This window comes from Sapajus apella, unplaced genomic scaffold (genome assembly GCF_009761245.1).
Source record: "Sapajus apella isolate SASKATOON/1434 unplaced genomic scaffold, GSC_monkey_1.0 scaffold164, whole genome shotgun sequence".
In the NCBI taxonomy this organism is placed as follows: domain Eukaryota; kingdom Metazoa; phylum Chordata; class Mammalia; order Primates; family Cebidae; genus Sapajus; species Sapajus apella.
Window position 1 is genome coordinate 1,771,750 of NW_022437104.1, and position 21,105 is coordinate 1,792,854.

General features: G+C 45.1%; 1 protein-coding gene across 1 annotated transcript in view; it reads right to left on the reverse strand.

The window, feature by feature from the left end:
* Window positions 1-219: 219 nt before the first annotated feature.
* Window positions 220-21,105, reverse strand: part of ITIH6 (inter-alpha-trypsin inhibitor heavy chain family member 6) — a 39,889-nt gene continuing 19,003 nt past the window's right edge. Inside the window, exons 6-13 of the mRNA XM_032266954.1 lie at window positions 15,543-15,659; window positions 9,178-9,349; window positions 6,395-8,428; window positions 4,502-4,594; window positions 3,416-3,451; window positions 3,139-3,252; window positions 1,515-1,892; window positions 220-599 (exon numbers count right to left, since the gene is read on the reverse strand). Of these exons, the coding sequence (XP_032122845.1) occupies window positions 388-599; window positions 1,515-1,892; window positions 3,139-3,252; window positions 3,416-3,451; window positions 4,502-4,594; window positions 6,395-8,428; window positions 9,178-9,349; window positions 15,543-15,659 (3,156 nt within the window). The 3' untranslated portion in view covers window positions 220-387. The remainder of the gene's footprint in view (window positions 600-1,514; window positions 1,893-3,138; window positions 3,253-3,415; window positions 3,452-4,501; window positions 4,595-6,394; window positions 8,429-9,177; window positions 9,350-15,542; window positions 15,660-21,105) is intronic.

A 21,105-nucleotide genomic window follows, 5' to 3' on the forward strand; every position in this document is an offset into this window, starting at 1 on the left:
AGAAGGAAAAGCACATGCAATGGTGGTCCAGTGGTAGGAGTGAGCATGGTTTGTTAGGGAAACTCTAAGAGCATGGTTTGTTAGGGAACGTTGTGAGCAGAACTACTGACTGTTTTTTGTTTTACAAAAGTGACTTGTAAAGCTGGTGTGGATCTTGGATTTGGAGGGAGTGAGACTGGAGACATGATGGACCATGAAGATGCAGAGGTTTCTGACTCTAGGCCTCTGCATGTGTGTGTGTTTGTATACTCTTGTGTATGTGTTCCTTAGAACATGCGTGAGTCTTTGTGTCCCTGTGTGTGCTTCCATGTCCTTGGGTCTCTGTGGCTGGCTCACCCCATGTCCTGGTTTCTGGATCTCCCAAATTCAGGTCTCCTGGCTCTGCCATCACAGGACATAGGAGAGGTAGGAGTGACCCAGAAGCTGCTCTACATGAGAGCGCTTCACCAGCCAGCAGGAAGCCCAGTGGGGCAGCAGCCTTGGTGAGTCCTTCAGCAGCCTCTTGCCTAGAATCACAGGCACATCTGGGCCCTGGTGCCTTCGTAAGCGTGGCCCCATAGGTCCTGTCACCAGTCGGATGTCTGCGTGCTGGAACTGCCCTGAGGGAGAGAGATGCAGTGCTAGTCAGGGCAATGGCCTGAGTCCCTGCTCAGAGATCTGTAAGGAACTTAGAGCAGGACATCCAGAGGGATTTAAAGGAGGAGGAAGGAGGTGCAGCAAAGGACCAGAGGAAGGAAGAGGCTGGGCATTGTGGGAACTGTGCAGGAGCCAGATGGGACTGGAGTGTAATATGGAAGTAGGGAGCCAAAGTGGTTGGATGAAATGGCAGAGAAAGGGGGATAGCCAGGCTTGGAGGAGAAGACAGGGAAGATTAGGAAGAAGGAGACAAAAGGAGGGAGGAGGCCGAGAGGAGGTAAAAATATCTGTTCAACCCACTGTCAGTGCTCAAACTCTTTGGTGTGAGCCTCTGCCTCAGGCTCTGCCAGTGTCTCCTGACCTACAGCCTGGCTTCCTGCAACCTACCTTCATAGCAGTCTCCAGAGGGATCTTTGTAACACCCAGATATGACTGTGTCTCTCCTCTGCTTATAACTCTTCATGACTCCTCGTTGCTTTCAGGATAAAGCCAATTCTTCATCCTGGCATTCAACTCTGACCACTCAGCTCCATTTCCTCCAACTTCTGTTCCTTTTTTCCATACCCTTGTGTAGCCTTTCAGACTCAGCATGGGTGTGTCTACCTCCTCCAGGAGGTCTTTCTCGAGCTCTGAGACTGGGCAAGTTCCCCCACTCTGGTTTTCTGTAGCTTTATGGGCAGCTTTCTGTCCAGCAATGATCCCTTCCTATGTTCACTATCCCTATCTGATTCTGTCCTCTCCCAAGAGGAAGGGCTCCTCAAGGGAAGAGCCTGTCTCTGATTCCTCTTCCTGGTTGGGGGCATGGGTGCCTCTCACCCTGGCAGGGTCTTTTTGGGGGCTGGTGCCTTCTGGCCCCTCTCAGCCTCAGCCAGACTTACCCATCAGGCCACGGGCTGAGGGGCTGAGGCCCAAGCCATTGGCCACGTAGAACCCCAGATGGGGTAGTTGCAGGGTACTGGGATGTCTGTAGCGGTGCCGGAGGACCAGGAACTCAAGGTAGGGCCCAAGGCGGATGGTAAGGTGGGCTGCAGCAGCCACGTAGAGCTCCAGCTGGGGCCTCTTCAGCACGGCAGGTCGGTCCCAGGACAGGTGCAAGGTACCCTCGCCTCGCAAGGATATAGAACTGCGGCTGATGGTGATAGTGTAGGCCCGGGGTTTCTCTGTAGTGACTGTGATCGTCTGGAAGTAGGTGCGAGTCTGGTCCTCATGGCCCGGCCTTGGTGGTGCGCCAAGCAGCTTCCCACTCACGTGCAGCCCTGGAGGGAGGGGAGTGTGGGCCTGGAGCAGTGGCTTTTGCATGGTCATTTACATGGTCACCCACAGCACGGGCAGATGAAGTAGTAGATTTGTGGCTAGAAAGCCCGCTCCGGAGAGAACTACATGTATAGATACATGTGCTTGCCTCTGAGTGTGTAAATGTGTGTGTTCGGTTATGCTCCTATGAGTAACTCTTGGCATATCAGTACATCTGCATGTTGGAGAAGGTGGTATGTTAGAATGTGTCGTTTTGGTTGTATGTTTATGTGTGTGCCCTGGATATGTTGGTGTTCTATGTCTTGATGCAATAGTGTATGTTGTGTGCACCTAGTTATCTGTTAGTCTGTACTGATATGTATCTGGAGTGTCAGTGTGTGTGCATTTGGATTTGTATCATTTTTTGGCTTGGCGGATATTTCCATGCATCAGTATGTTGCATATAACAAGAGTAGCAGAGTATGTTTGCCGACTGTATGTGCTGAATTCCTGGAAATTGGGATCAAGCTGGAGGTATTCAGTGCTTGTATGCCCGAGGGTGTTGCGGTGCATGCCATTGTATATATCTGGGCATGTATTGTGTGTCACCATGTGTCTAGGTGCATATTATGAGAATGTTTAGAGAAAGTTAGCCAAAGATTTAGCAGAAAAATGCCTGGGAAATCTTCACCAGAGAATTCCTCTATACCATGACAATGCTTCTACTCATTTCTCTCATCAAACAAGGACAATTTTTCAAGAGTTTTAATTGGAAATCATTAGGCATTTACCTTACAGTCCTGATTTGGCTCCAACTTATTTTTGCTTCCTAATATTAAAAAATCTTTAAAGGACACCAATTTTTCTTCCTTTTTAAAATAATGCATAAAAGACATTCATAACATGGTTAAATTCCCAGGACCCTCAGTTCTTTTGACTGACTGGCTGCTATTGTTGCTTACAAAAGTGCCCTGTACTTGATGGAGCTCATGTTGAGAAATAAAGTTTATGTTTTTAGTTTTTATCTTTTAATTCCATTTTACCACAAACTTTCTGAAGTCCCATCATATTTGTGTGAGTTTTCCAAGCCCTTTTGTGTATCTGTGAGTATCTTGGTGTTTGAGTGTATTCATGTGTGTTCCTTTGTGTCTTGGTGTGTTCTTGTGTGCATGTTAGCGAGGTGCATTGCTGTGTGTCTGGGGTATTACTCCACAAATGTCTAGGGGTATTGACATGGATCTATCCAGCTGTGGTGTACGGGGCTCTTACCTGCCTTTGGGTCCTCTATGAGCTGTAGCAAGTCCCCGGGGTGCCCATTCAGTGTGAAGCAGATCTTCTCTTCTGAGTGTGGGATTTGGATCACAAAGTGGGGGTCCCCATCCACTGCAAGGCAGGAGATACAACTCTAGAGTTAAAGGAATAAATGGAAAGGAGAGGGAGGAGAGAGGAGGGGAAGGGAAGAGGTCATGTCTATTTCCCCAGCCCCAGTCCCAGTGCATAAGCTACCCTGTACTCAAACAGGGGAGCCATGGGGTGACTGGCTTACCTGAGGAGGAGAAGGTGAAGACGCTAGGCAATGTGCCTGCAAAGGAGAGAGAGACTGTGTTGGGAAGGGAGTAATCTATCATATTCCTAGGAATTCTGGGACCTCCTCCCAGATAAGGGCCATACTCCTGTCAGCATTTAAGGCTTCTCTGAAATCCAGTCCCTGCCTAGCTCTCCAGTCTCTATGCTCTAGCCCAATCAAACTGTAGTTATGAGTGTCCTGCCTTCTCTTCCTAGTGACCCTTTATTCCTGTTTCTCCTGTCACCCGGAATGTTTTTCTTTCCCTTAACTATAAAGGATCAATTTCTAATTATCCTTCAAGGCCAGCCCAAATGCTATTTTCTCTTGCTCTCTGCCGGTGGTAGGTAGAATTCTAAGATGGCCCCAGGATCCTTTGGTGTACACACTCTGTAAAATTCCCCAGAGTTGTGAATATGATGAAATATCCTTCCAGAAACAGTTTATCTCATGTGACCCTATTGACCTTATGAACGGGATATTATCCAGGTGGGCCTGACCTAATCATGTAAGCCCTTAAAATTTGCATCTAGAGGTCAGAGACAGAGGAGTCAGAGAAATTTAAAGTGTGAGAAGGGTTTAGCGTTAGGGGAATGCTCTCTAGCTGCCTTTGAAGATGGAGAGGGACCACGTGACAAGGAATGCAGGAGACTTCTAAGTACTGAGAGTGGCCCAAGGTAACCTCTAGCAGCTGAGAGTGATCCCCCAGCCAACAGCCAGCAAGAAAACAGGGACCTCAGTTCCAGCAACACAAAGAACTAAATTCTGTCAACAATGTGAATGAGTGTGGAAGAGGATGAGAGTTCAGTGTGACAGACACCTTCATTTCAGTCTTATGAGACCCTGAGCAGAGAATTTAACTAACCTATTTCTACTTAGACTACTGACTTACAGAACTGTGAGATTATTAATTGGTGTTGTTTTAAGCTACTAAATTTGTGGTAAATGTTGCACAACCACAGAAAACGAATACATTACCTCCTTCTGGGCTCCCACATGTCAATAAGAGTCCTAATGGAATGGAAATGAAGGCCTAGGGGATCTTTGTCAGGGGAGCTCCTTGCTCACCTTTTGCTAACCCCACAGAATGTCCTTGAGATCCCATGCTGCCTCCAGCTCCTCCCAGGATCTCCTCAGAATCAGAATCCCAGTTTGGACTTCCTGCCAAGCACAGAAGAAATAAGAAAACCCTTCGAATTCCCAGGGAAAAGGCTCACAATCCTTCTGACAAGGAGAGCCCTCACTGGCTTTGCAGGCTAACCTGTCCATCTCCAGGACTGGGACCTTATGCTCTCCACAGCCTCTTAGTCTTTCAAGCTCAGATATGTTCAAAGTTCTTCCTTATACCATTTATGCATTCATTTGTCCGTTCATTTATTCATTCATTCGGGCATTGCTTAGGTATCAGGTATATGGTGGTGAAAAAGAGAGACATGTTTTCTGACCCGGTGAAGCTCATAGTTTAGTAGGGGGTGGCAGACATGAATGAAATAATAATATATCACAACTGGTGATAAATGCTATCAGAAAAAATTAACGGAGTGACTGAGGGAGTTAAAGAGAGACCTGAAGTAGCCTGCTTGGGGGAGGGTGGGTAAGGAGATCTGAGCTGAGATCTAAGGCATGAGCTGGAGTTTGAAGGGCGATGGAAGGGATGAGGGCCGCAGGAAGGGGTAGGACAAAGCCAGTCAGGTGATTATCAAGCAGAGAGAGACAGTAGCTTGAAAAAAGTCCCTGAGTGGAGACAGGGTAGGGCATTCATTGGAGGAGCAAAGTAGAGACCAGAGGGGCTGGAGTTAAGAGAACGGGTGGGAGAGGGTGAGGTCATAGAGGAATGAGGGTAGGAAGCAGATCACACAGAGCCCGTTAGCCATGAAGAGGACTTTTAACTTCATTTTAAGTATGATGGGAAACTATTGAGGGATTTTAAATAAGGAAGGGTCATGAAGTGATTTGTGTCTTTAAAGGATCCCTTTGGGAAAGAGTGGCATGTAGCAGGACGGGAGAGGACGCAGGGAAACCAGTGAGGAGGCTGGAACAGTTTTCTAGGTGAGACACAACGGCGGTTTGCTGTCGCATAGTGACAACTGAGGTGGTGGGAAGTGGATGGATTTGGTAAATGTATTAGAGGTAACATTGCTAATAATTGAGGATGAATGGGACATTGGTGGGGTGTCTGATACACGTAGAGGATGTCATGCCCAAATTTGCATCCCTGTGACTTAGGCACCCCCAACTGGTTCTAATCCTGCCCTATAAGGTCACGTAGGAAATGTCTCTACTTCTCTCAGGAAGGCAGGATACTGGAGTGCTGAATCACATTCATTCTGTGACCAGACTGTATGAGTTCAACTCTCTGACTAGCTGTGTGACATGGAGAGAGTTATTTTACCTCTCTGGGCTTCATTCTCCTCATGTGTAAAATGAAGATGTCAACAGTTTCTCGTGAGGTTTAATTGAGACACGGGTACAATATGTAGAGCAGTACCGTGAATAAGAAGAGCTTACAAATGTTAACTTATTATTTTATAGGTTTTTTTGAAATTAAAGATAATTTTAATGATCTTCCCAATCCGTCTACCCCTGTCATTAAGCAGGACTATTCACAGAGCTCAGAAAAACCAGTAAGACCTGACTTGCCAATGATACATCCCACCCCGCTTGGGAAACATCAGCAGTTCTCTTGTCCAACGTAACGAATGTCGAAGCTACCCCCTGGCTAATTTGTTTCTATTCAACCTTCCCAGTCTCAACATCCCTCCTCTCCCAAGGCCTCTAATTCCGTGTATGTATACTGAAGCCCAGAGAAATTAAGTAACTGGTCCAAAGTCCCAAAGCAAGCAAGCAAGGAAGCAGCGATTCCAGCACTGGAGTCTGCATAAGCCTTGTAGATTCCCAGCTCCTGGTACTGTCCATTCATACCTCACCCTCATGGCTCGACCTCTTACCCGTGGAACTCACCATCTGCATCAGGAGTGAGGAAAGTATAGAATGCTGGTGGGTTCAAGGACTCCACAAACTTGGATTCCACTGTTGACTCAGACAGCAGCACTAGCTCCTCAGGGAGAAGGAGCAGACTGATGGCCTCAGGGACGTTGCTGGAAGGCAGCAAGATTGGCAGGTTTGGAGGGCTGCCTTCTGTTGCAGACCTGGAGCTGTTGAGTAGGCTCATTGTTGGAACTCCTGGCCTAGATGTTCCCAGAACTTGCCTGGTCTTCTGGGGACCCAGCAGCAGGTCATGCTGATGCCAGAACCTTCCAGGGGGCAGAGTGGGGGCAAAGGGCATGGGGAGGGGTTCACCAAGGACAGAGGTGATTGTGGTACTGCTGGGACCTGTGGAACTTAAGATTGTATTTGGGAATGTGCTTAGGCTCTCAGGAGGTGGGGGTCTCAGTCTGTCAGGTCTAGGAGGTAGTAGGGTTTGGGGAATATGGGGGCTTGGGGTCTCAGGCTTGGAAACTGGTACACTTGTGGAAATTTGGTGTGGTGGGGCACTCGGTTTAAGAGATAATGAGATTTTAGGGGTCTTGGATAAGAGGATCCCAGGTCTGGGGTGTGGCATGTTGTTTCGGGTCTTGGGAGCAGGAACCCTAGGTCTGGTGTTTGGTGGGTACTTGGGAACCTGAAGTGTAGAGACACCAGGTCTTGACAGTGGCAGGCCTTTAGGTGACTGTGATGTGAGTGCCCCAAGTTGGGGGTGTGATGGAGCACCAGGTTTGGAATGCAGTGGAGTAACATGTTTCACAGTGCTAGCTTTGGGCGAGGCTGGGATGCCAGGTGTCAGAGTTGGGACTTGTGTCCTGGAGTTCATGGGTAATATATCAGGATTCTGGTGTGACGGAGTGCTGGGCTTCGGAGGCAACAGAGCACCAGAATTTGAGGGTACAGGAACAGTAGGTTTTGTCCTGAGAGTTGGCTGGGCCAAAGTGCCAGAATCCTGTTGTGCTGGAGTTTTGGCCTTTGGGTATGTGGGCGTCGACAGGGTACGAGGGCTCTCTCCCAATGGCTCCAATTCTTTGGAACTGAGCATCTTCTTGGTAGAGGCTGTGGTAGTTGAGGATAAGTAGAACTTTGGTTTTACAGGCCTTGATTTGGGGGAGATAACCTTGGGCACCAAGGCTGGCTGAGCTGTGCTTACCCCTAGGCCATGCCTGCTGCTGGATGAGGGCATTATGGTGTTTGGCCCAGCTGTGGTGGAGATCTGTCTCCTGGTCTCCTCATTGGCCTCTTTGGGTTGCACCATGATCAGTGAAGTCAGAGGTGTGACAAAGCTGTATTCAAGGGACAGGTTGAGGACTTTGGCAGACAGCAGGTGGCGAGTGGTGGTGTCACGAGCTTGGAAGCGTGCATCCAGCAGCTCTCCAATGGTGACATAGGCCCAGAGGCGGCGGATGAAGTGGGCCGCATTCGGGGCTGGCTCCCCTGGGCACCCAAATGCCCTCTGGCTATTGTTGGTGGCCCCTTCACTGTGGCGGGCCACAAGAAGCTGATCCTTGGGGCCACGGGCTGCCAGGTGGATGCCCAGCTCCTGTTTGCCTGGCTGCACCTGGCCTGCCACCACCAGCTCTGAGCCACCAAAGTAGTTGGGGAAAACGGCCCAAGGGGAGGCCCCAACCAAGCCGCCCAGGTAGTCCAGACGCACATCTGCCAGCAGAGGCATGGAGATCTCCTCATAGAGGCCCTCCAGCTGTAGGGCCGCATCAGTGCCCTCATATATGCGCCGGGCTATTCCCCGGTTTTCCAGGGAAAGGCGGCGCAGCAGTGTAAAGTCAGCATCATCCCCAAAGGCCAAGCTGAAAAGGGATACCCTGTGGCCTAGCGCCTGACGGACATTGGAGAGGATCACACTGGGGGTCGTCACGCCGGTTGTGGGCTCCCCATCTGTCAGGAAGATGATAAGAGGGATCCTTCCCACACTGGGGACCCTCCCAGGCTCCTGGTTGCTATGGTTCAGCACTGAAGCAGCTGCCAGCAGAGCTGAGTTGATGTCGGTCCCTAATTGGGGAATAGATTGTGAGACCATCTTCTCTGGTCACTTTTACCCCCATTGTAGACACACTGGGCACCTCACCAACCTCCCAAGCTCACAGCTCCTTATCTTTGCTCAGGCTGTATTCACTGTTTCTCCTTCCCAACTTCTTCACTCCCACCCAGACTTACTGGTATCTGACACAGGGGCCCACATGTCCTTGGCTTTTATCACTCTCTGTCTCATATTGTTCTTTGTTTCCTTGGTGGTGCAGGGTCGGGAGGGGAGATGTCTCATTCCCAGGTCAGACTGGCGGGTTCCCAAGGGCAGCACCCCACCGACACACACCTTCTTGTTACAGGGGAAGAAAGGACAGAATTGACAGGAGGCAGTGGGAGACTTCAGTAATTGTCAGAGATGATTGCTCAAAAGCCAGGATCAGGGCAGCAGCTTGCTCAAATGCTTGGAAATAAATATCTAGATTATTGATTTAAAGAAAGTTTAGCAAATTCTTTCAAGGGTTTGCTTTAAAGAGGAGGAAACTGAGACCAAAAAGAAATGTGCCCTAAGATACATGGAGAATCAGCTGCGCTCTTTCTTCAAGGAAAGGGTGATGGGAGAACGCAGAGGACAAAGGACCGTATTTGTGTGAAATCTAGTCTTGATATTTCAGGCACTGTGAGAATTGAGGAGGATGGGGGAATGAAGAGAGGGTTTCAGGAATTTCCCATATCACCACAGCCTGTCCCTTTGGGTGGGTAGATCTAATACTTACAACCATCAGCTTCCATGCGATGCAGGTAGTCCTTGGCACTGTGGACATTCCGGGCGGTGGCCTGGATTGAGCCTCCAGCTTTCCAGACACTAACTGTGTCAGAAAAGGAGATGATGTTGAAGTAGTCATTGGCTTGAAGGTCACTGAGAATCACATTCATGGCCTTTTTAGTCTGTGGGATATGGATGAAATGAAGGGAATGGGACAAGACTTAAGCTCTATCAGATTGAAAGGTTCTTTCTACACAAGGCACTAAAATCTAAGCGTTATATGGTTTTAAGACCCTCTGACTGCAGGACTCTGTGAATCTAGGATTCTCAGGTGAAAGTACTCTATGGGTTCCAAGGCATAGAACTACACTGTTTAATACGGTAGCTAATAGGCACATGTAGCTAATATAAATTAGCTAAAATTAAAGAAAAATTTAAACAGTCTTTACTTGCAGTAGCCACATTTCAAGTGTTCAATAGCCATATGTGGTCAGTGGCTACTATATTAGATAGCACAGAATTTTAGGTCATTTCCATCATCAAGAACTTCATATTGGGCACTAGTGCTCTAAAAGGTTCAAGCTCCATGTTTTTTTGTTTTTTTTTTTTTTTGTTTTTTAAGATGGGGTTTCACCATGATGGCCAGGCTGGTCTTGAACTTCTGACCTCAGGTGATCCACCCACCTCGGCCTCCCAAAGTGCTAGGATTACAGGCATGAGCCACCGCACCCAGCCAAAGCTCCACGTTTTTGGAGCCAGAAAATTCATTTGCTATATGATCCCTGGACTCCATGACCCAGGATTCAATGATTCCAGGACTCTAAAGTTTAGGACCTTTATGATCCTAGGTCTCTCTAGCTGCCTTTCAATGACTTGGCATGCTTTGGTTCTGCTCTAATCCGCTTTTCTGCCTCACCTTCCATTTCTTCCAGGCTAGTCACACCAGCCCCTAGAAAACACAGATTCTAGTTCGACTCCATAAACCTTGCTCTTATTGTACTCTTTAGATAGCATACCCTCCCACTTCCCCTTTATTTATTCACAACTTTACTATTCTTTCAGTTGCTCCTTCTCTGGACAGCTCTTCCTTAAGTTGCCAACCCTGACTCATGCCCTTCTTGCTTACATATTCCCTGTCCCAGTCCGTTCACTGTTTTCCATGAAATATTTTTACTTTTTATCCAAATGTTGAATCCTTTGGGAGAAAGGCTTATAATGCTTCTTGTTATTGTCTCCATGGCAATACTAGCATAGGGCTAGGCCCATAGGAGTTTCAGGGAATAGAGTATATAGGGTCTACCATTCAGTATAATTTACGGGACACTTGCTATGTTCCAGGCACTGTGCTAAATACTTTAGATGCATCAGCTTATTTAATTATCGCATCAACACAATGAAGAAGGTACTAATATTATACACATTTTATAGATGATGACACTGAGGTTCAGAGAGATGATGACTTGCTTAAGGTCACACAGCTAGTCATTGATGGATGAGGGATTCAAATACACATGTGGGAGGTTTTAAATCAGTGATCCTAAGCACAGCATTATGCTTTCAATCCTTTATATAGGTATGGATTTCAGAGACCACAGGAAGGACACGTGAGACCCATTTTTCTCTACACCTCAAACTGATAGGAAATGTCTCGAATGTTTCTAAGTGGATTAGAGTCTTTCCCACCATAGGGAGAGCTCTGGGGCTAGGTTGTACATTATGGGACAGGGAGCTAAGCACCATACTCTTGTTTCCATTAAGAGGGGAGAGACTTAAGAGGATGACCTTTCCTGAGAAGAGCAGAAGAAAAGTGAGAGCCTACGAGGGCCTAGAAGTCAGAACCTCTTGTTGACCAGGAATAGATTGTTTGGAGAAGTGTGCTGTTTAATCTCCAGTTACTTTGAGATTTCGCAGCTATCTTTCTGTAAGTGACTTGTAGTTTAATTCCATTTGGTTTGAGAGCACACTTGGTATAATTTATGTATTATTTTAAATTTGTTAAGGTATATTTTAAGGCCGAGGATATGGTCTATCTTGGTAAATGTTCCATGTGAACTTGAGAAGAATGTGTAATCTGCTGTTGTTGAATAAAGTATTCTAGAAATGTCAATTCGATTCAGTTGATCGATGGTGCTGTTCAGTTCAGCTATGTCCTTTACTGATTTTCTGCCTGCTGGATCTGACAATGACTGATAAAGGGATGGTGAAATCTCTAATTACAATAGTGTTTTCATGGATTTTTACCTTCCAGTTTCATCAGTTTTTACTTCATATATTTTGGTATGTTGTTGGTTGTCACATGCACATTAAGGATTATTTGTCTTCTTGGAGAATTTCCCCTTTATCATTATATTTGTTTTATTGTTATATAATGCAACTGTTTATTGCTGAGAATTTCCTTGCTTTGAAGCCTATTTTGTCTAAAATGAATACAGCTATCCTAGGTTTCTTTAATTTGCGTTAGCATGGTATATCTTTCTCTATCCCTTTGCTTTTGATTAATCTGCATCTTTATATTTAAAGTGGGTTTCTTACAAACAACCTACGATTGGGTCTTATTTTGTTATCCACACTGAGAGTCTTTGTCTTTTAATTGATGTATTTAAACCATTTATGATTACAGTCATTACTGACATAGTTGGATTAATATTTGCCAGAGTTGTAAATGTTTTCTATTCTTTTTAAATTCTTTATTCTTATGTCTTCCACTTAGTTTCTGGCTTCTCCAGTTTTAATTGGGCATTTTACATGATGACGTTTTATCTTATCTTTAGCATATGCATTAGACTTAAAAAAATTTAGCAGTTCCCCTAGAGTTTGCAGTATACATTTACAACCAATCCCAATCCACTTTCAAATAATACTATACAGCTTTATGCATAGTGCAAGTACCTTGTAACAGAGTATTCCAAACTATTCCCTTTCATGCTATATAATATTACTCTCATTAATTTCACTTATTCATAAGCTACATTCACTAAATACATTATTATTACTTTGAAAAAATATTGTCTGTTAGGTCAGTTAATAAGAAAACTAAAGTATTTTACTTTACTTTCATTTATTCCTTCTCTAACACTCTTCCTATCTTCATGTAGATCCAAGTATCTGAGTTATATCATTTTCTTTATGTAGAACTTCTTTTAACATTTCTTGCAAAGCAAGTTTATTGGTGACAATTCCACAATTTTTTGTTTTGTTTTGTTTGAGAAAGTCTTTATTTTTCTTTCACTTTGGAAGAATAATTTGATGTATACAGAATTCTAGGCTGGTGGGGTTTTTTCCTTCAACACTTGTAATATTTCACTCCACTTCCTTCTTGCTCCCATGGTTTCTGAAGAAAACTCTGATACAGTTCATATCCTCACTCCTCTTAGGTAAGGTACTTCTTCCTCTGGCTTTTAAAAAAAATTTTCTGCTGTCTGAATATGATATGCCTAGGTATAGACTGTTTAGTATTTATCCTGCTTTGTGTTCTCCTAAGCTTCTTGGACCTGAGGTTTAGTGTGCATAATTTATTTTGGAAAATTTGTATCTATTATTACTTAAAATATTTCTTCTGTTCCTTTCTCTCTTTCTTCTCCTTCTATTATTTCCATGATGTATATATAACACTTTTAAAATTGTTCCACAGTTCTTGGATATTCTAAGATGTAGCTTAAGATTCTTTTTTATTTTTATATTTTAGCTTTAGGAATTTCTATGAACGTATTTTCAAGCTCACTGATTCTTTACCCAACCATGTCCAGTCTACTGATGAGTGAATCAAAGACATTCTTCATTCCTGTTGCAGTATTTCTGATATCCAGCATTTCCCTTTTATTTTCCTAGGATTTTCATGTTTCTGCTTACATTACCATGTGTTACCCTTATGTGTGGTACACTTTATTCACTAGTGCCCATGGCATATTAATCATGGGTTTTAAAATTCTTGGTTTGACCCACTAAAAAATTGGCAAAGGGCACGAACAGACACTTCTGAAAAGACATAAATGTAGACAACAAGCATACGAAAAAAATGCTTAACATCACTGATCATTAGAGAAATGGAAATCAAAACCACAATGAGATACCACACCAGTCAGAATGGCTATTACTAAAAAGTAAAAAAACAAAAACAAAAACAAAACAAAACAGATGCTGGCAAGGTGTGGAGAAAAGAGAATGGTTATATACTGTTGGTGAGAGTGTACATTAGTTCAGCCACTGCGGAAGACAGTGTGGCCATTCATCAAATATCTAAAAACAGAAATACCATTTGACCCAGCAATCCCATTACTGGGTATATACCCAAAGGAATATATATCATTCTACCATAAAGACACATGCACATGTATGTTCACTGCAGCACTATTTACAATAGCAAAGACCTAAATGCCCATCAATGGTGGACTGGATAAAGAAAATGCGGTACATACATATCACGGAATACTATGCAGCCTTAAAAAAGAATGAAATCCTGTCCTTTGCAGGAACAGGGATGGGGACTGGAGGCAATCATCCTAAGTGAGTTAATACAGGAACAGAAAACCAATGCTGCATGTTCTCACTTATCAGTGGGAGCTAAACATTGAATACACATGTACACAAAGAAGTGAACAACAGACACTGGGGCCTACTTGAGGGTGGAGGGTTGGAAAAGGGTGAAGATTGAAAAATGACCTATTATGTCCTGTGCTCATTACCTGGGTGACAAAATAATCTGTACACTAAACATCTGCAAAACTCAATTTAACCACATAACAAACCTGCACAGGTATCCACTGAACCGAAAATAAAAGTTGGAAAAAATCTTTCAATCAAAAATAAAATTGTTTGATAATTTCAACATCTCTGACATATTGAGGTCTGGCTGTGATGTTTGTTTTCTCTCTTCAGACAGTGTTTTTCTCCTTTTACCATGCCTTCTCATTGTAGGTTGAAAGCCAGACATGATGTATTGGGTAAAAGGAACTAAACTAAATGACATTTAGTGTATCTGGCTACAAGTTAGATAATGTTTCCTGTTTGGAGCAGTTTTAGGTGTCAGAGGCTAAAATTACTACTTTTTTTTGACAGGGTCTTGCTCTGTTGCTCTCTAGGAGTAGTGGTGCGATCTTGGCTCATTGCAAGCTCCACCTGCTGGGCTCAAGCCATCCTCCAAATGCAGCCTCCTGAGTGGCTGGGACTACGGGTGCACACCATCACGCCTAGCTAATTTTTGTATTTTTCATAGAGACAGAGTTTTGCCATGTTGCTCAGGCTGGCCTCAAATTCCTGAGCTCAAGTGATCTGCCTACCTCAGCCTCCCAAAGTGCTAGGATTACAAGTGTGAGCCACCGTGCCTGGCCAAAATTACTTCTAATGTCGTATTTTTGTTGTTTCGGTTGTCTTTGGTTTTCCCTCAGAACACTTTCTTAAATAGGGTTTGGGTTTGTAGTTCAATCAGCTGTAACTTTCCGTTATTGTAGAGAAGCACAGTTGATATGGTGATAGTGTGTGGAGTGAGAGGAAGCATTCTATACTCTTATGAGGAGGTCTCAGTCTTTCAGTGAATTGGTGTCCCTGGGATATAAACTTACAAGGGTTTCTGAGATTTTACCCCTCTTGAGTGAAACAAGAAGACTAGAAAGGGCTGGATTTGGGGAGATCCATCCCTCTACACTGGGGCTTGGGAGCTGGCATGGGGTACTACCCATTTTTCCTCAGGTTGCTTGACTCTGGTAAAACAAACTCAACCTTGGGTCCCAAAGGCTCTGTGACTGAAAGATTAAGGAACAAAAGCTATACATTTGCAAGACACCAGAACAAAGAGCTCCAAAGTATTATGGTATGAAATGCTGATTGCAGAACTTTACGGATTCAGGGGATAAAGTCAAAGCCTCCTTGGTCTATGGCCTCGGATCCATGGGCACAGTGGTAGAACTGCAACAAGACTAAAATCGATATGGCTCCCAACTCTGGTTTCCAATTCTATAATGCCAGTACTCTATACTATTAGGCCTTTAAAGTAAAATTTAAAAAATTAACAAAGACTCAAACCTTGTGGTCTGAAGAATGAGAGTCTCTGTGGCCTAAGGATTTCTTACTTTTGGATTCTAGGATCCCAAGGTGTTCTAGCTTGAGGGTCCTCTATGACCTTGGGCTTTTGTGGTTGAGGGTCTCAATGGTTTCAGTCTTCATAAACCAATGTGTCAATGTTCTTAGGACTCTATGGCTCCAGGTCCACAGGCTCCTGTTAGGTAAGATACTGGGGCCCTAGGGTAGGTTCAAGCCTGTAAGACTTAATGGTCACGGGATGGTGGGCCCTCTGTACCCAGGGTCCCATTGTTACCACGCTCTCTGCTTTCTGGTTCTTCTGATACTAGGACTAAGAAAGATTTCCAGGATCCTTCTTACCTGCTTCATCTTGGTACCAAACATGGAGCCGCTTACATCAATAACAAAAACCACATTCTTCTCCATAGGTGGAAGGCCTCTAGGGGCAAAGTAGTGAACGAAATAGCCATCGTAAATCTGGACAAAAGAATTAAAACCAAAAAGGACTGTGAAAGCCAATCTAAGTCAGGTCCCCTCTTATTCTCCTGCATAACACTCTGAGGTTTGCTTCCCAGGACTTCTCACTTTTTAAACAGGCATGGGTGTGACTGTTTGCTCACTGCCCATCTCCTTCACTAGAACTGTGTCTCTGCTATTCAGACCTTCATCCCGGGGCCTGCCCCACAGCTATGGAGGGAATGAGACTGGCATGTAGCCCAAGATTCCAAGGATTAGGATCTCTGTAATATATGAGTTCCTGTCTGTGAGAGAGTTGGGCTTGCACAGCCTAGAGAGTCCCTAGGGATATTTTGCCTGAGCTGCAGGAACTCCAAGTATTGTTTTAACCTCCCCGTAAAGAGTGAGCCTGGGGCCCAGCTCTTTGCTGCCAGGGGCTGGGAGTTGCAAGGCCTCCCTCTCCTCCTAAAACCTCCTTTCTGCTGTTGCTGGGCAGAACAGGGAGAGGAGGAGGAAGCCTAAGCAGAGTGCGCTGTTTATTCAGAGGGGATTGGTTACTCCAGGTACAGATGCCTTGGGCTGTCCTGGATGTGATTGGCTGCCGACTCCCCTCCCCCACTCCATTCCTCCCTCTGCAGAGACTGGGGGCTGGGACAGCTGAGGGAAGGGGAGGGGGGCTGGGAAGGCCTCTCAGGATCTGTCTCTGTTCAGCTCGGAGATGTCTGTGCTGGCCGAGGGTCTGTGCTCCCTGTGCTCCTGTGAAGCTGAAACCGGCTCTGCGCAGGGTCACAGGCTTGTGCTCCTCTCTGCCCTTCAGGCACTCTCTGACCACAAGGCCGGACATCGCCTCTTTCCTCTCAGGGGGAAAGAAGAGACGGGAGGACATCCTGCTGCTCTTCCCCCTCCACCCTGGCCTTTGAATTAATTCACGTGTGCAATTGCAGCCTCTGTCTCCACTAATCCTGGCACCCTGGTACAGTTCCAAAAGGCCTGCGGCACCCACATTACAGCTGCCCAAGCTAAGAGCAGAACCCAGTGGCCTCTGCACACTTCCCACACCTGGGCCACTGAGAGCTCCTGGGAAAATCATGCCTACCTTTCCCTGATCCCATGCCCACCGGGGTCCCCATTCTCTATCACATAACTCAGGGGCAGGACCCTGCTCACCAGCCTCTCCCAGTCACCTCAGCAGTCATTCCATCCCACCCACCTGACTCAGGAAGAAAATTAAGAGCACGGGACCAGGGACATTTTGACTGCTCACCCCACCCTTGTACAGGGTCCACATTCCCACATACCTCCTCCCTCAGCCTAAGGACAAGGAGGTCCTGCCTTGAACCCCACTCACACCAAGTACCCAGCCCTACCAGTACTCCTCAGGTCCCCTCTCTCCAACCCCCTTTAACATGTACCCCACTAGGTCTTACTTGGAATATAGAATATTCTTGTCTTTTCCATCCGCTAAAACTAGCTCTTGACCCCAATCCACTCCCAAACTTCTCTTTAGCCTCTTTTTTCCCTGAAGCATCACAGGCTGAGAAAGTGGGCACCCTCAATGGGCTCAAATGCAGATCACTCCTGGGGACCACCACAGGCTGGCTACCGTGCCCATCCCACTTAGACACTTCCCTCACTAAAGGCAACTGTGACTAGCTTCCTCCAAGCTCAATGGTTGGGAGAGGGGTGAAGTAAGATGGTGGAATAGAAAGTTCCACTGATTGTTCCCCCAGGGAGGACACCAATTAACAACCATCTACTCACAAAAAAGCACCTTCCAAAGAACCAAAACCTCAGTACCTGGTTTTAATGTGATATCAATGAAAGAGGCACTGAAGTGGTAGAAAGAACAGTCTTGAATTGCTGACACCACCCCTACCCCACCCTCCACCTCTGCCCCCAGCAGAGGAGGCACAGTGTGCAAGGGCATTTCTGTGTGTTAGGGGAGGGAAAATGCAGCTATTGTGAGGCATTGGACCTCAGTGTTGTCCTGTTAGAGCAGTAAAAAAAACTAAACCAAACTTGATTGATGCCTGCATATCGAGGGAGCATTCAAAACAGCCCTAGCTACAGGTGAATTACCCATGTCAGCATATCAGCATGTCAGCAGTTGGCCCTTGAGTTCCTGCAAGTCTTGCCACCATGGGCTAAAGTGTTCTAGTGCTCTAAATAAACTTGAAAGACAGTCAAAGCACAAGGACTGCAACTCCTAGGAGGGGTCTAGTGCTGAACTGGGCCCAGAGACAGTGCACTTAGCGGGCACATAACCTACTGAGACACCAGCTGGGGCAGCTAAGGGAGTGCTGGCACCACCCCTCCTCTGACCCCAGGCTCCACAACTTGTGGCTCCAAAAGAGACCACTTCATTCTGCTTGAGGACAGGAGAGGGAAGAATGGAAAAGACTTCGTCTTATTATCTTGTATACCAGCTCAGTTGCAGCAGGATAGGACACCAGTCAGAGTTGTGAAGCCCCCTTTCCAGGCTCTAATTCCCAAACCACATTTCCAGACACACACTGGGCCAGAATGAAGTCCTTCCCTGCTGCCTTGAAGGGAAGGACCCAGTTCTGGTAGTGTTCTTTGCCTGCTAAATAAAGAGCCCTTGGGCCCTGAATAACCAGCAGTAATGCCCAGGTACTACATTGAGGGCCTTGGGTGAGACTCTTGAGACTTGCTGGATTCAGGTGATGCACATTCCAAGCTGTGGTGGCTATTGTGGTGGGTTTTGCTTTACAAAAGCAGAGGAAAAAGTAAATGATACGTTGCCAGGAAGCTTAAGTATCAGCTTGACCACAAAGGTATAGGGCACCAGGCAGGCTCTTGGGGTCCTAGATTCTAGGCATTGGCTCTTGGATGGTCTAGAATCCAACTTCTTGGCCTGCCCTAGTCCAGAGAAGCGCCTACTGCCCTGAAAGGTGAGGCTAAGAATAGGCAGCATACACTACAAGCTGACTGAAGAGCCTTTGGGCCTTAAGGGAACATTGGTGAGTCTGTCAATACTCCTTGTGAGCCTGTAGTGGCAGTTTCCATGAAGTGAGGTGCTTCTGCCTTTGAAAAAGGAAGGGAAGAGTGGGAAGAACTGTATTTTGTGGTTTGACTGCCAGTTTAGCAGCAGGACAATAGAACACTAGGTAAAATTCTAAGGTGTTTGACTCTAGTCTCTGGCTCCTGAATGGCACCTCTGGATCCATCTAGGGCCGGAGGGAACTCACTATCCCAAAGCAAAGGATGCATGCCTGGTTGGTTTTGATGCTTTCTGATTGTATAGCCCCAAGGTTTTGATTAAACAGAGGCAGAATCCAGGAGGTGGTTACAGCAGGCCTTGGGTGAGACCCAGTACTGCGCTGGCTTCAAGTCTGACCCAGCTCAGTCATAGTGGTGGTGGCCACAGGAGTGCTTGTGTCAATCCACCCCAGCTTCAGGTGGCTCCCAATAGACAGAGAGAGAGAGAGAGAGAGAGAGAGAGAGAGAGAGAGAGAGAGACTGACTCTGTTTGTTTGGAAGAAAGTAAGGGAAGCAAGTAATGGAGAGTATTCCTCTCAATGGTTGGGAGAATTCTCTCCATTCTCTGCCTAGTAATGGAGAGAATTCTCCCAGGTATTGTCCAAGACCATCAAAACAATACTTTTATGAATCTGCAAGAACCACAGCATTACTAGGCTTGGAGTGCCCCGTAAAGCAGATATAGCTTAGATCACAACATGTACGTACATTGGAATATCTGGAAAGTCTTCCTAAGAAGGATGGGTACAAACAAGACATACTCTGAAGACAATAATAAATACCTAACTTTTCAATGCCCAGACACAGAAGAACATCTAAAAGTATCAAGATAATCCAGGAAAACATGACATTACCAAATGAACTAAGTAAGTCACCAGGGACCAATTCTGAAGAAATAGAGATATGTGACCTTTCAGACAGAGAATTCAAAATAGATGTGTTGAGGAAACTCAGAGAAATTTGAGATAACACAGAGAAGGCATTCAGAATTCTATCAGATTAAAGTAACAAAGAGATTGAAATAATTTAAAGAACCAAGTAGAAATTCTGGAAAATGCAATTGACATGCTGAAGAATACACCAGAATCTTTTAATTTTTTTTTTTTTAAACAGAGTCTCCCTCAGTCACCCAGGCTGGAGTGCAGTGGCATGATGTTGGCTCACTGCAACCTCTGCTTCCTGGGTTTAAGTGATTCTCCTGCCTCAGCCTCCTGAGTAGCTGGGATTACAGGCATGCGCCACCATGCCTGACTAACTTTTGTATTTTCAGTAGAGACACGGTTTCATCATGTTGTTCAGGCTGGTCTCAAAGTTCTGGCCTCAAGTGATCAACCTGTCTCCGTGTCCCAAAGTGCTGGGATTACAGGCATAAGCCACTGTGCCTGCCCTGTACCAGTCTTTTAAAAGCAGACTTGTTCAAGCAGATAAAACAATTAGTGAATTACAAGATAGAATATTTGAAAGTAAACAGTCAGAGGAGACAAAAGAAAAAAGAATCAGAAGCAATGAAGCCTGTCTACAGGATCTAGAAAATAGCCACAGATAGGCAAATCTAAGAGTTAGTGGCCCTAATGAGGAAATAGAGAAAGAGATAGGGGTAGGGTAGAAAGTTTATTCAAAGGGATAATAACAGAGAACTTCCCAAACCCAGAGAAAGACATCAATATCCAGATACAAGAAGGCAATAGAACACCAAGTAGATTTTACCCAAAAAATACAACTTTGAGGCATTTAATAATCAAACTCCCAAAGGTCAAGGAGAAAGAAAGAATCCTAAATAACAGACAATACATCTCCAATATTTCTGTCAGCAGGCTTTAGTGTCATGACATTTAAAATGTTGAAGGAAAAACTACTTTTACCCTAGAATCCTATATCTGGAGAAAATATCTCTCAAACATGAAGGAGAAATAAAGAGTTTCCCAGACAAAAAAGAGCTGAGGGATTTCATAAATGCCAGACCTGTCCTACAAGAAATACTAAAGGGAGTACTTGAATCAGAAAGAAAAAACCGTTACTGAGCAATAAATAATCACCTGAAGGTATAAAACTTACTGGTAATAGTAAGTACGCAGAAAAACACAAAATATTATAACACTGTAACAGAGGCATGTAAACCACGCTCATGCTAAGTAGAAAGAATAAATGATGACCTAATCAAAAGTACTAACTAAACAACTTTTCAAGACATAGTCAGCACAAGAAGATATAAATAGAAACAAAGAGATAAAAAGCAGAAGGAGGAAGTTAAGGCATAGAGTTTTTATTAGTTTTTTGTTTGTTAGTGCAAATAGTGGTAAGTTGTTATCAGCTTAAAATAATGGTTTATAAGATAGTATTTACAAGTGTCATGGTAACATCAAAACAAAAAACATACAACGGATACACAGAAAATAAAAAGTAAGAAACTGAATCATATCACCAAAGAAAATCACCTTGCTTAAAGGAAGACAGGAAGGAAAAAAAG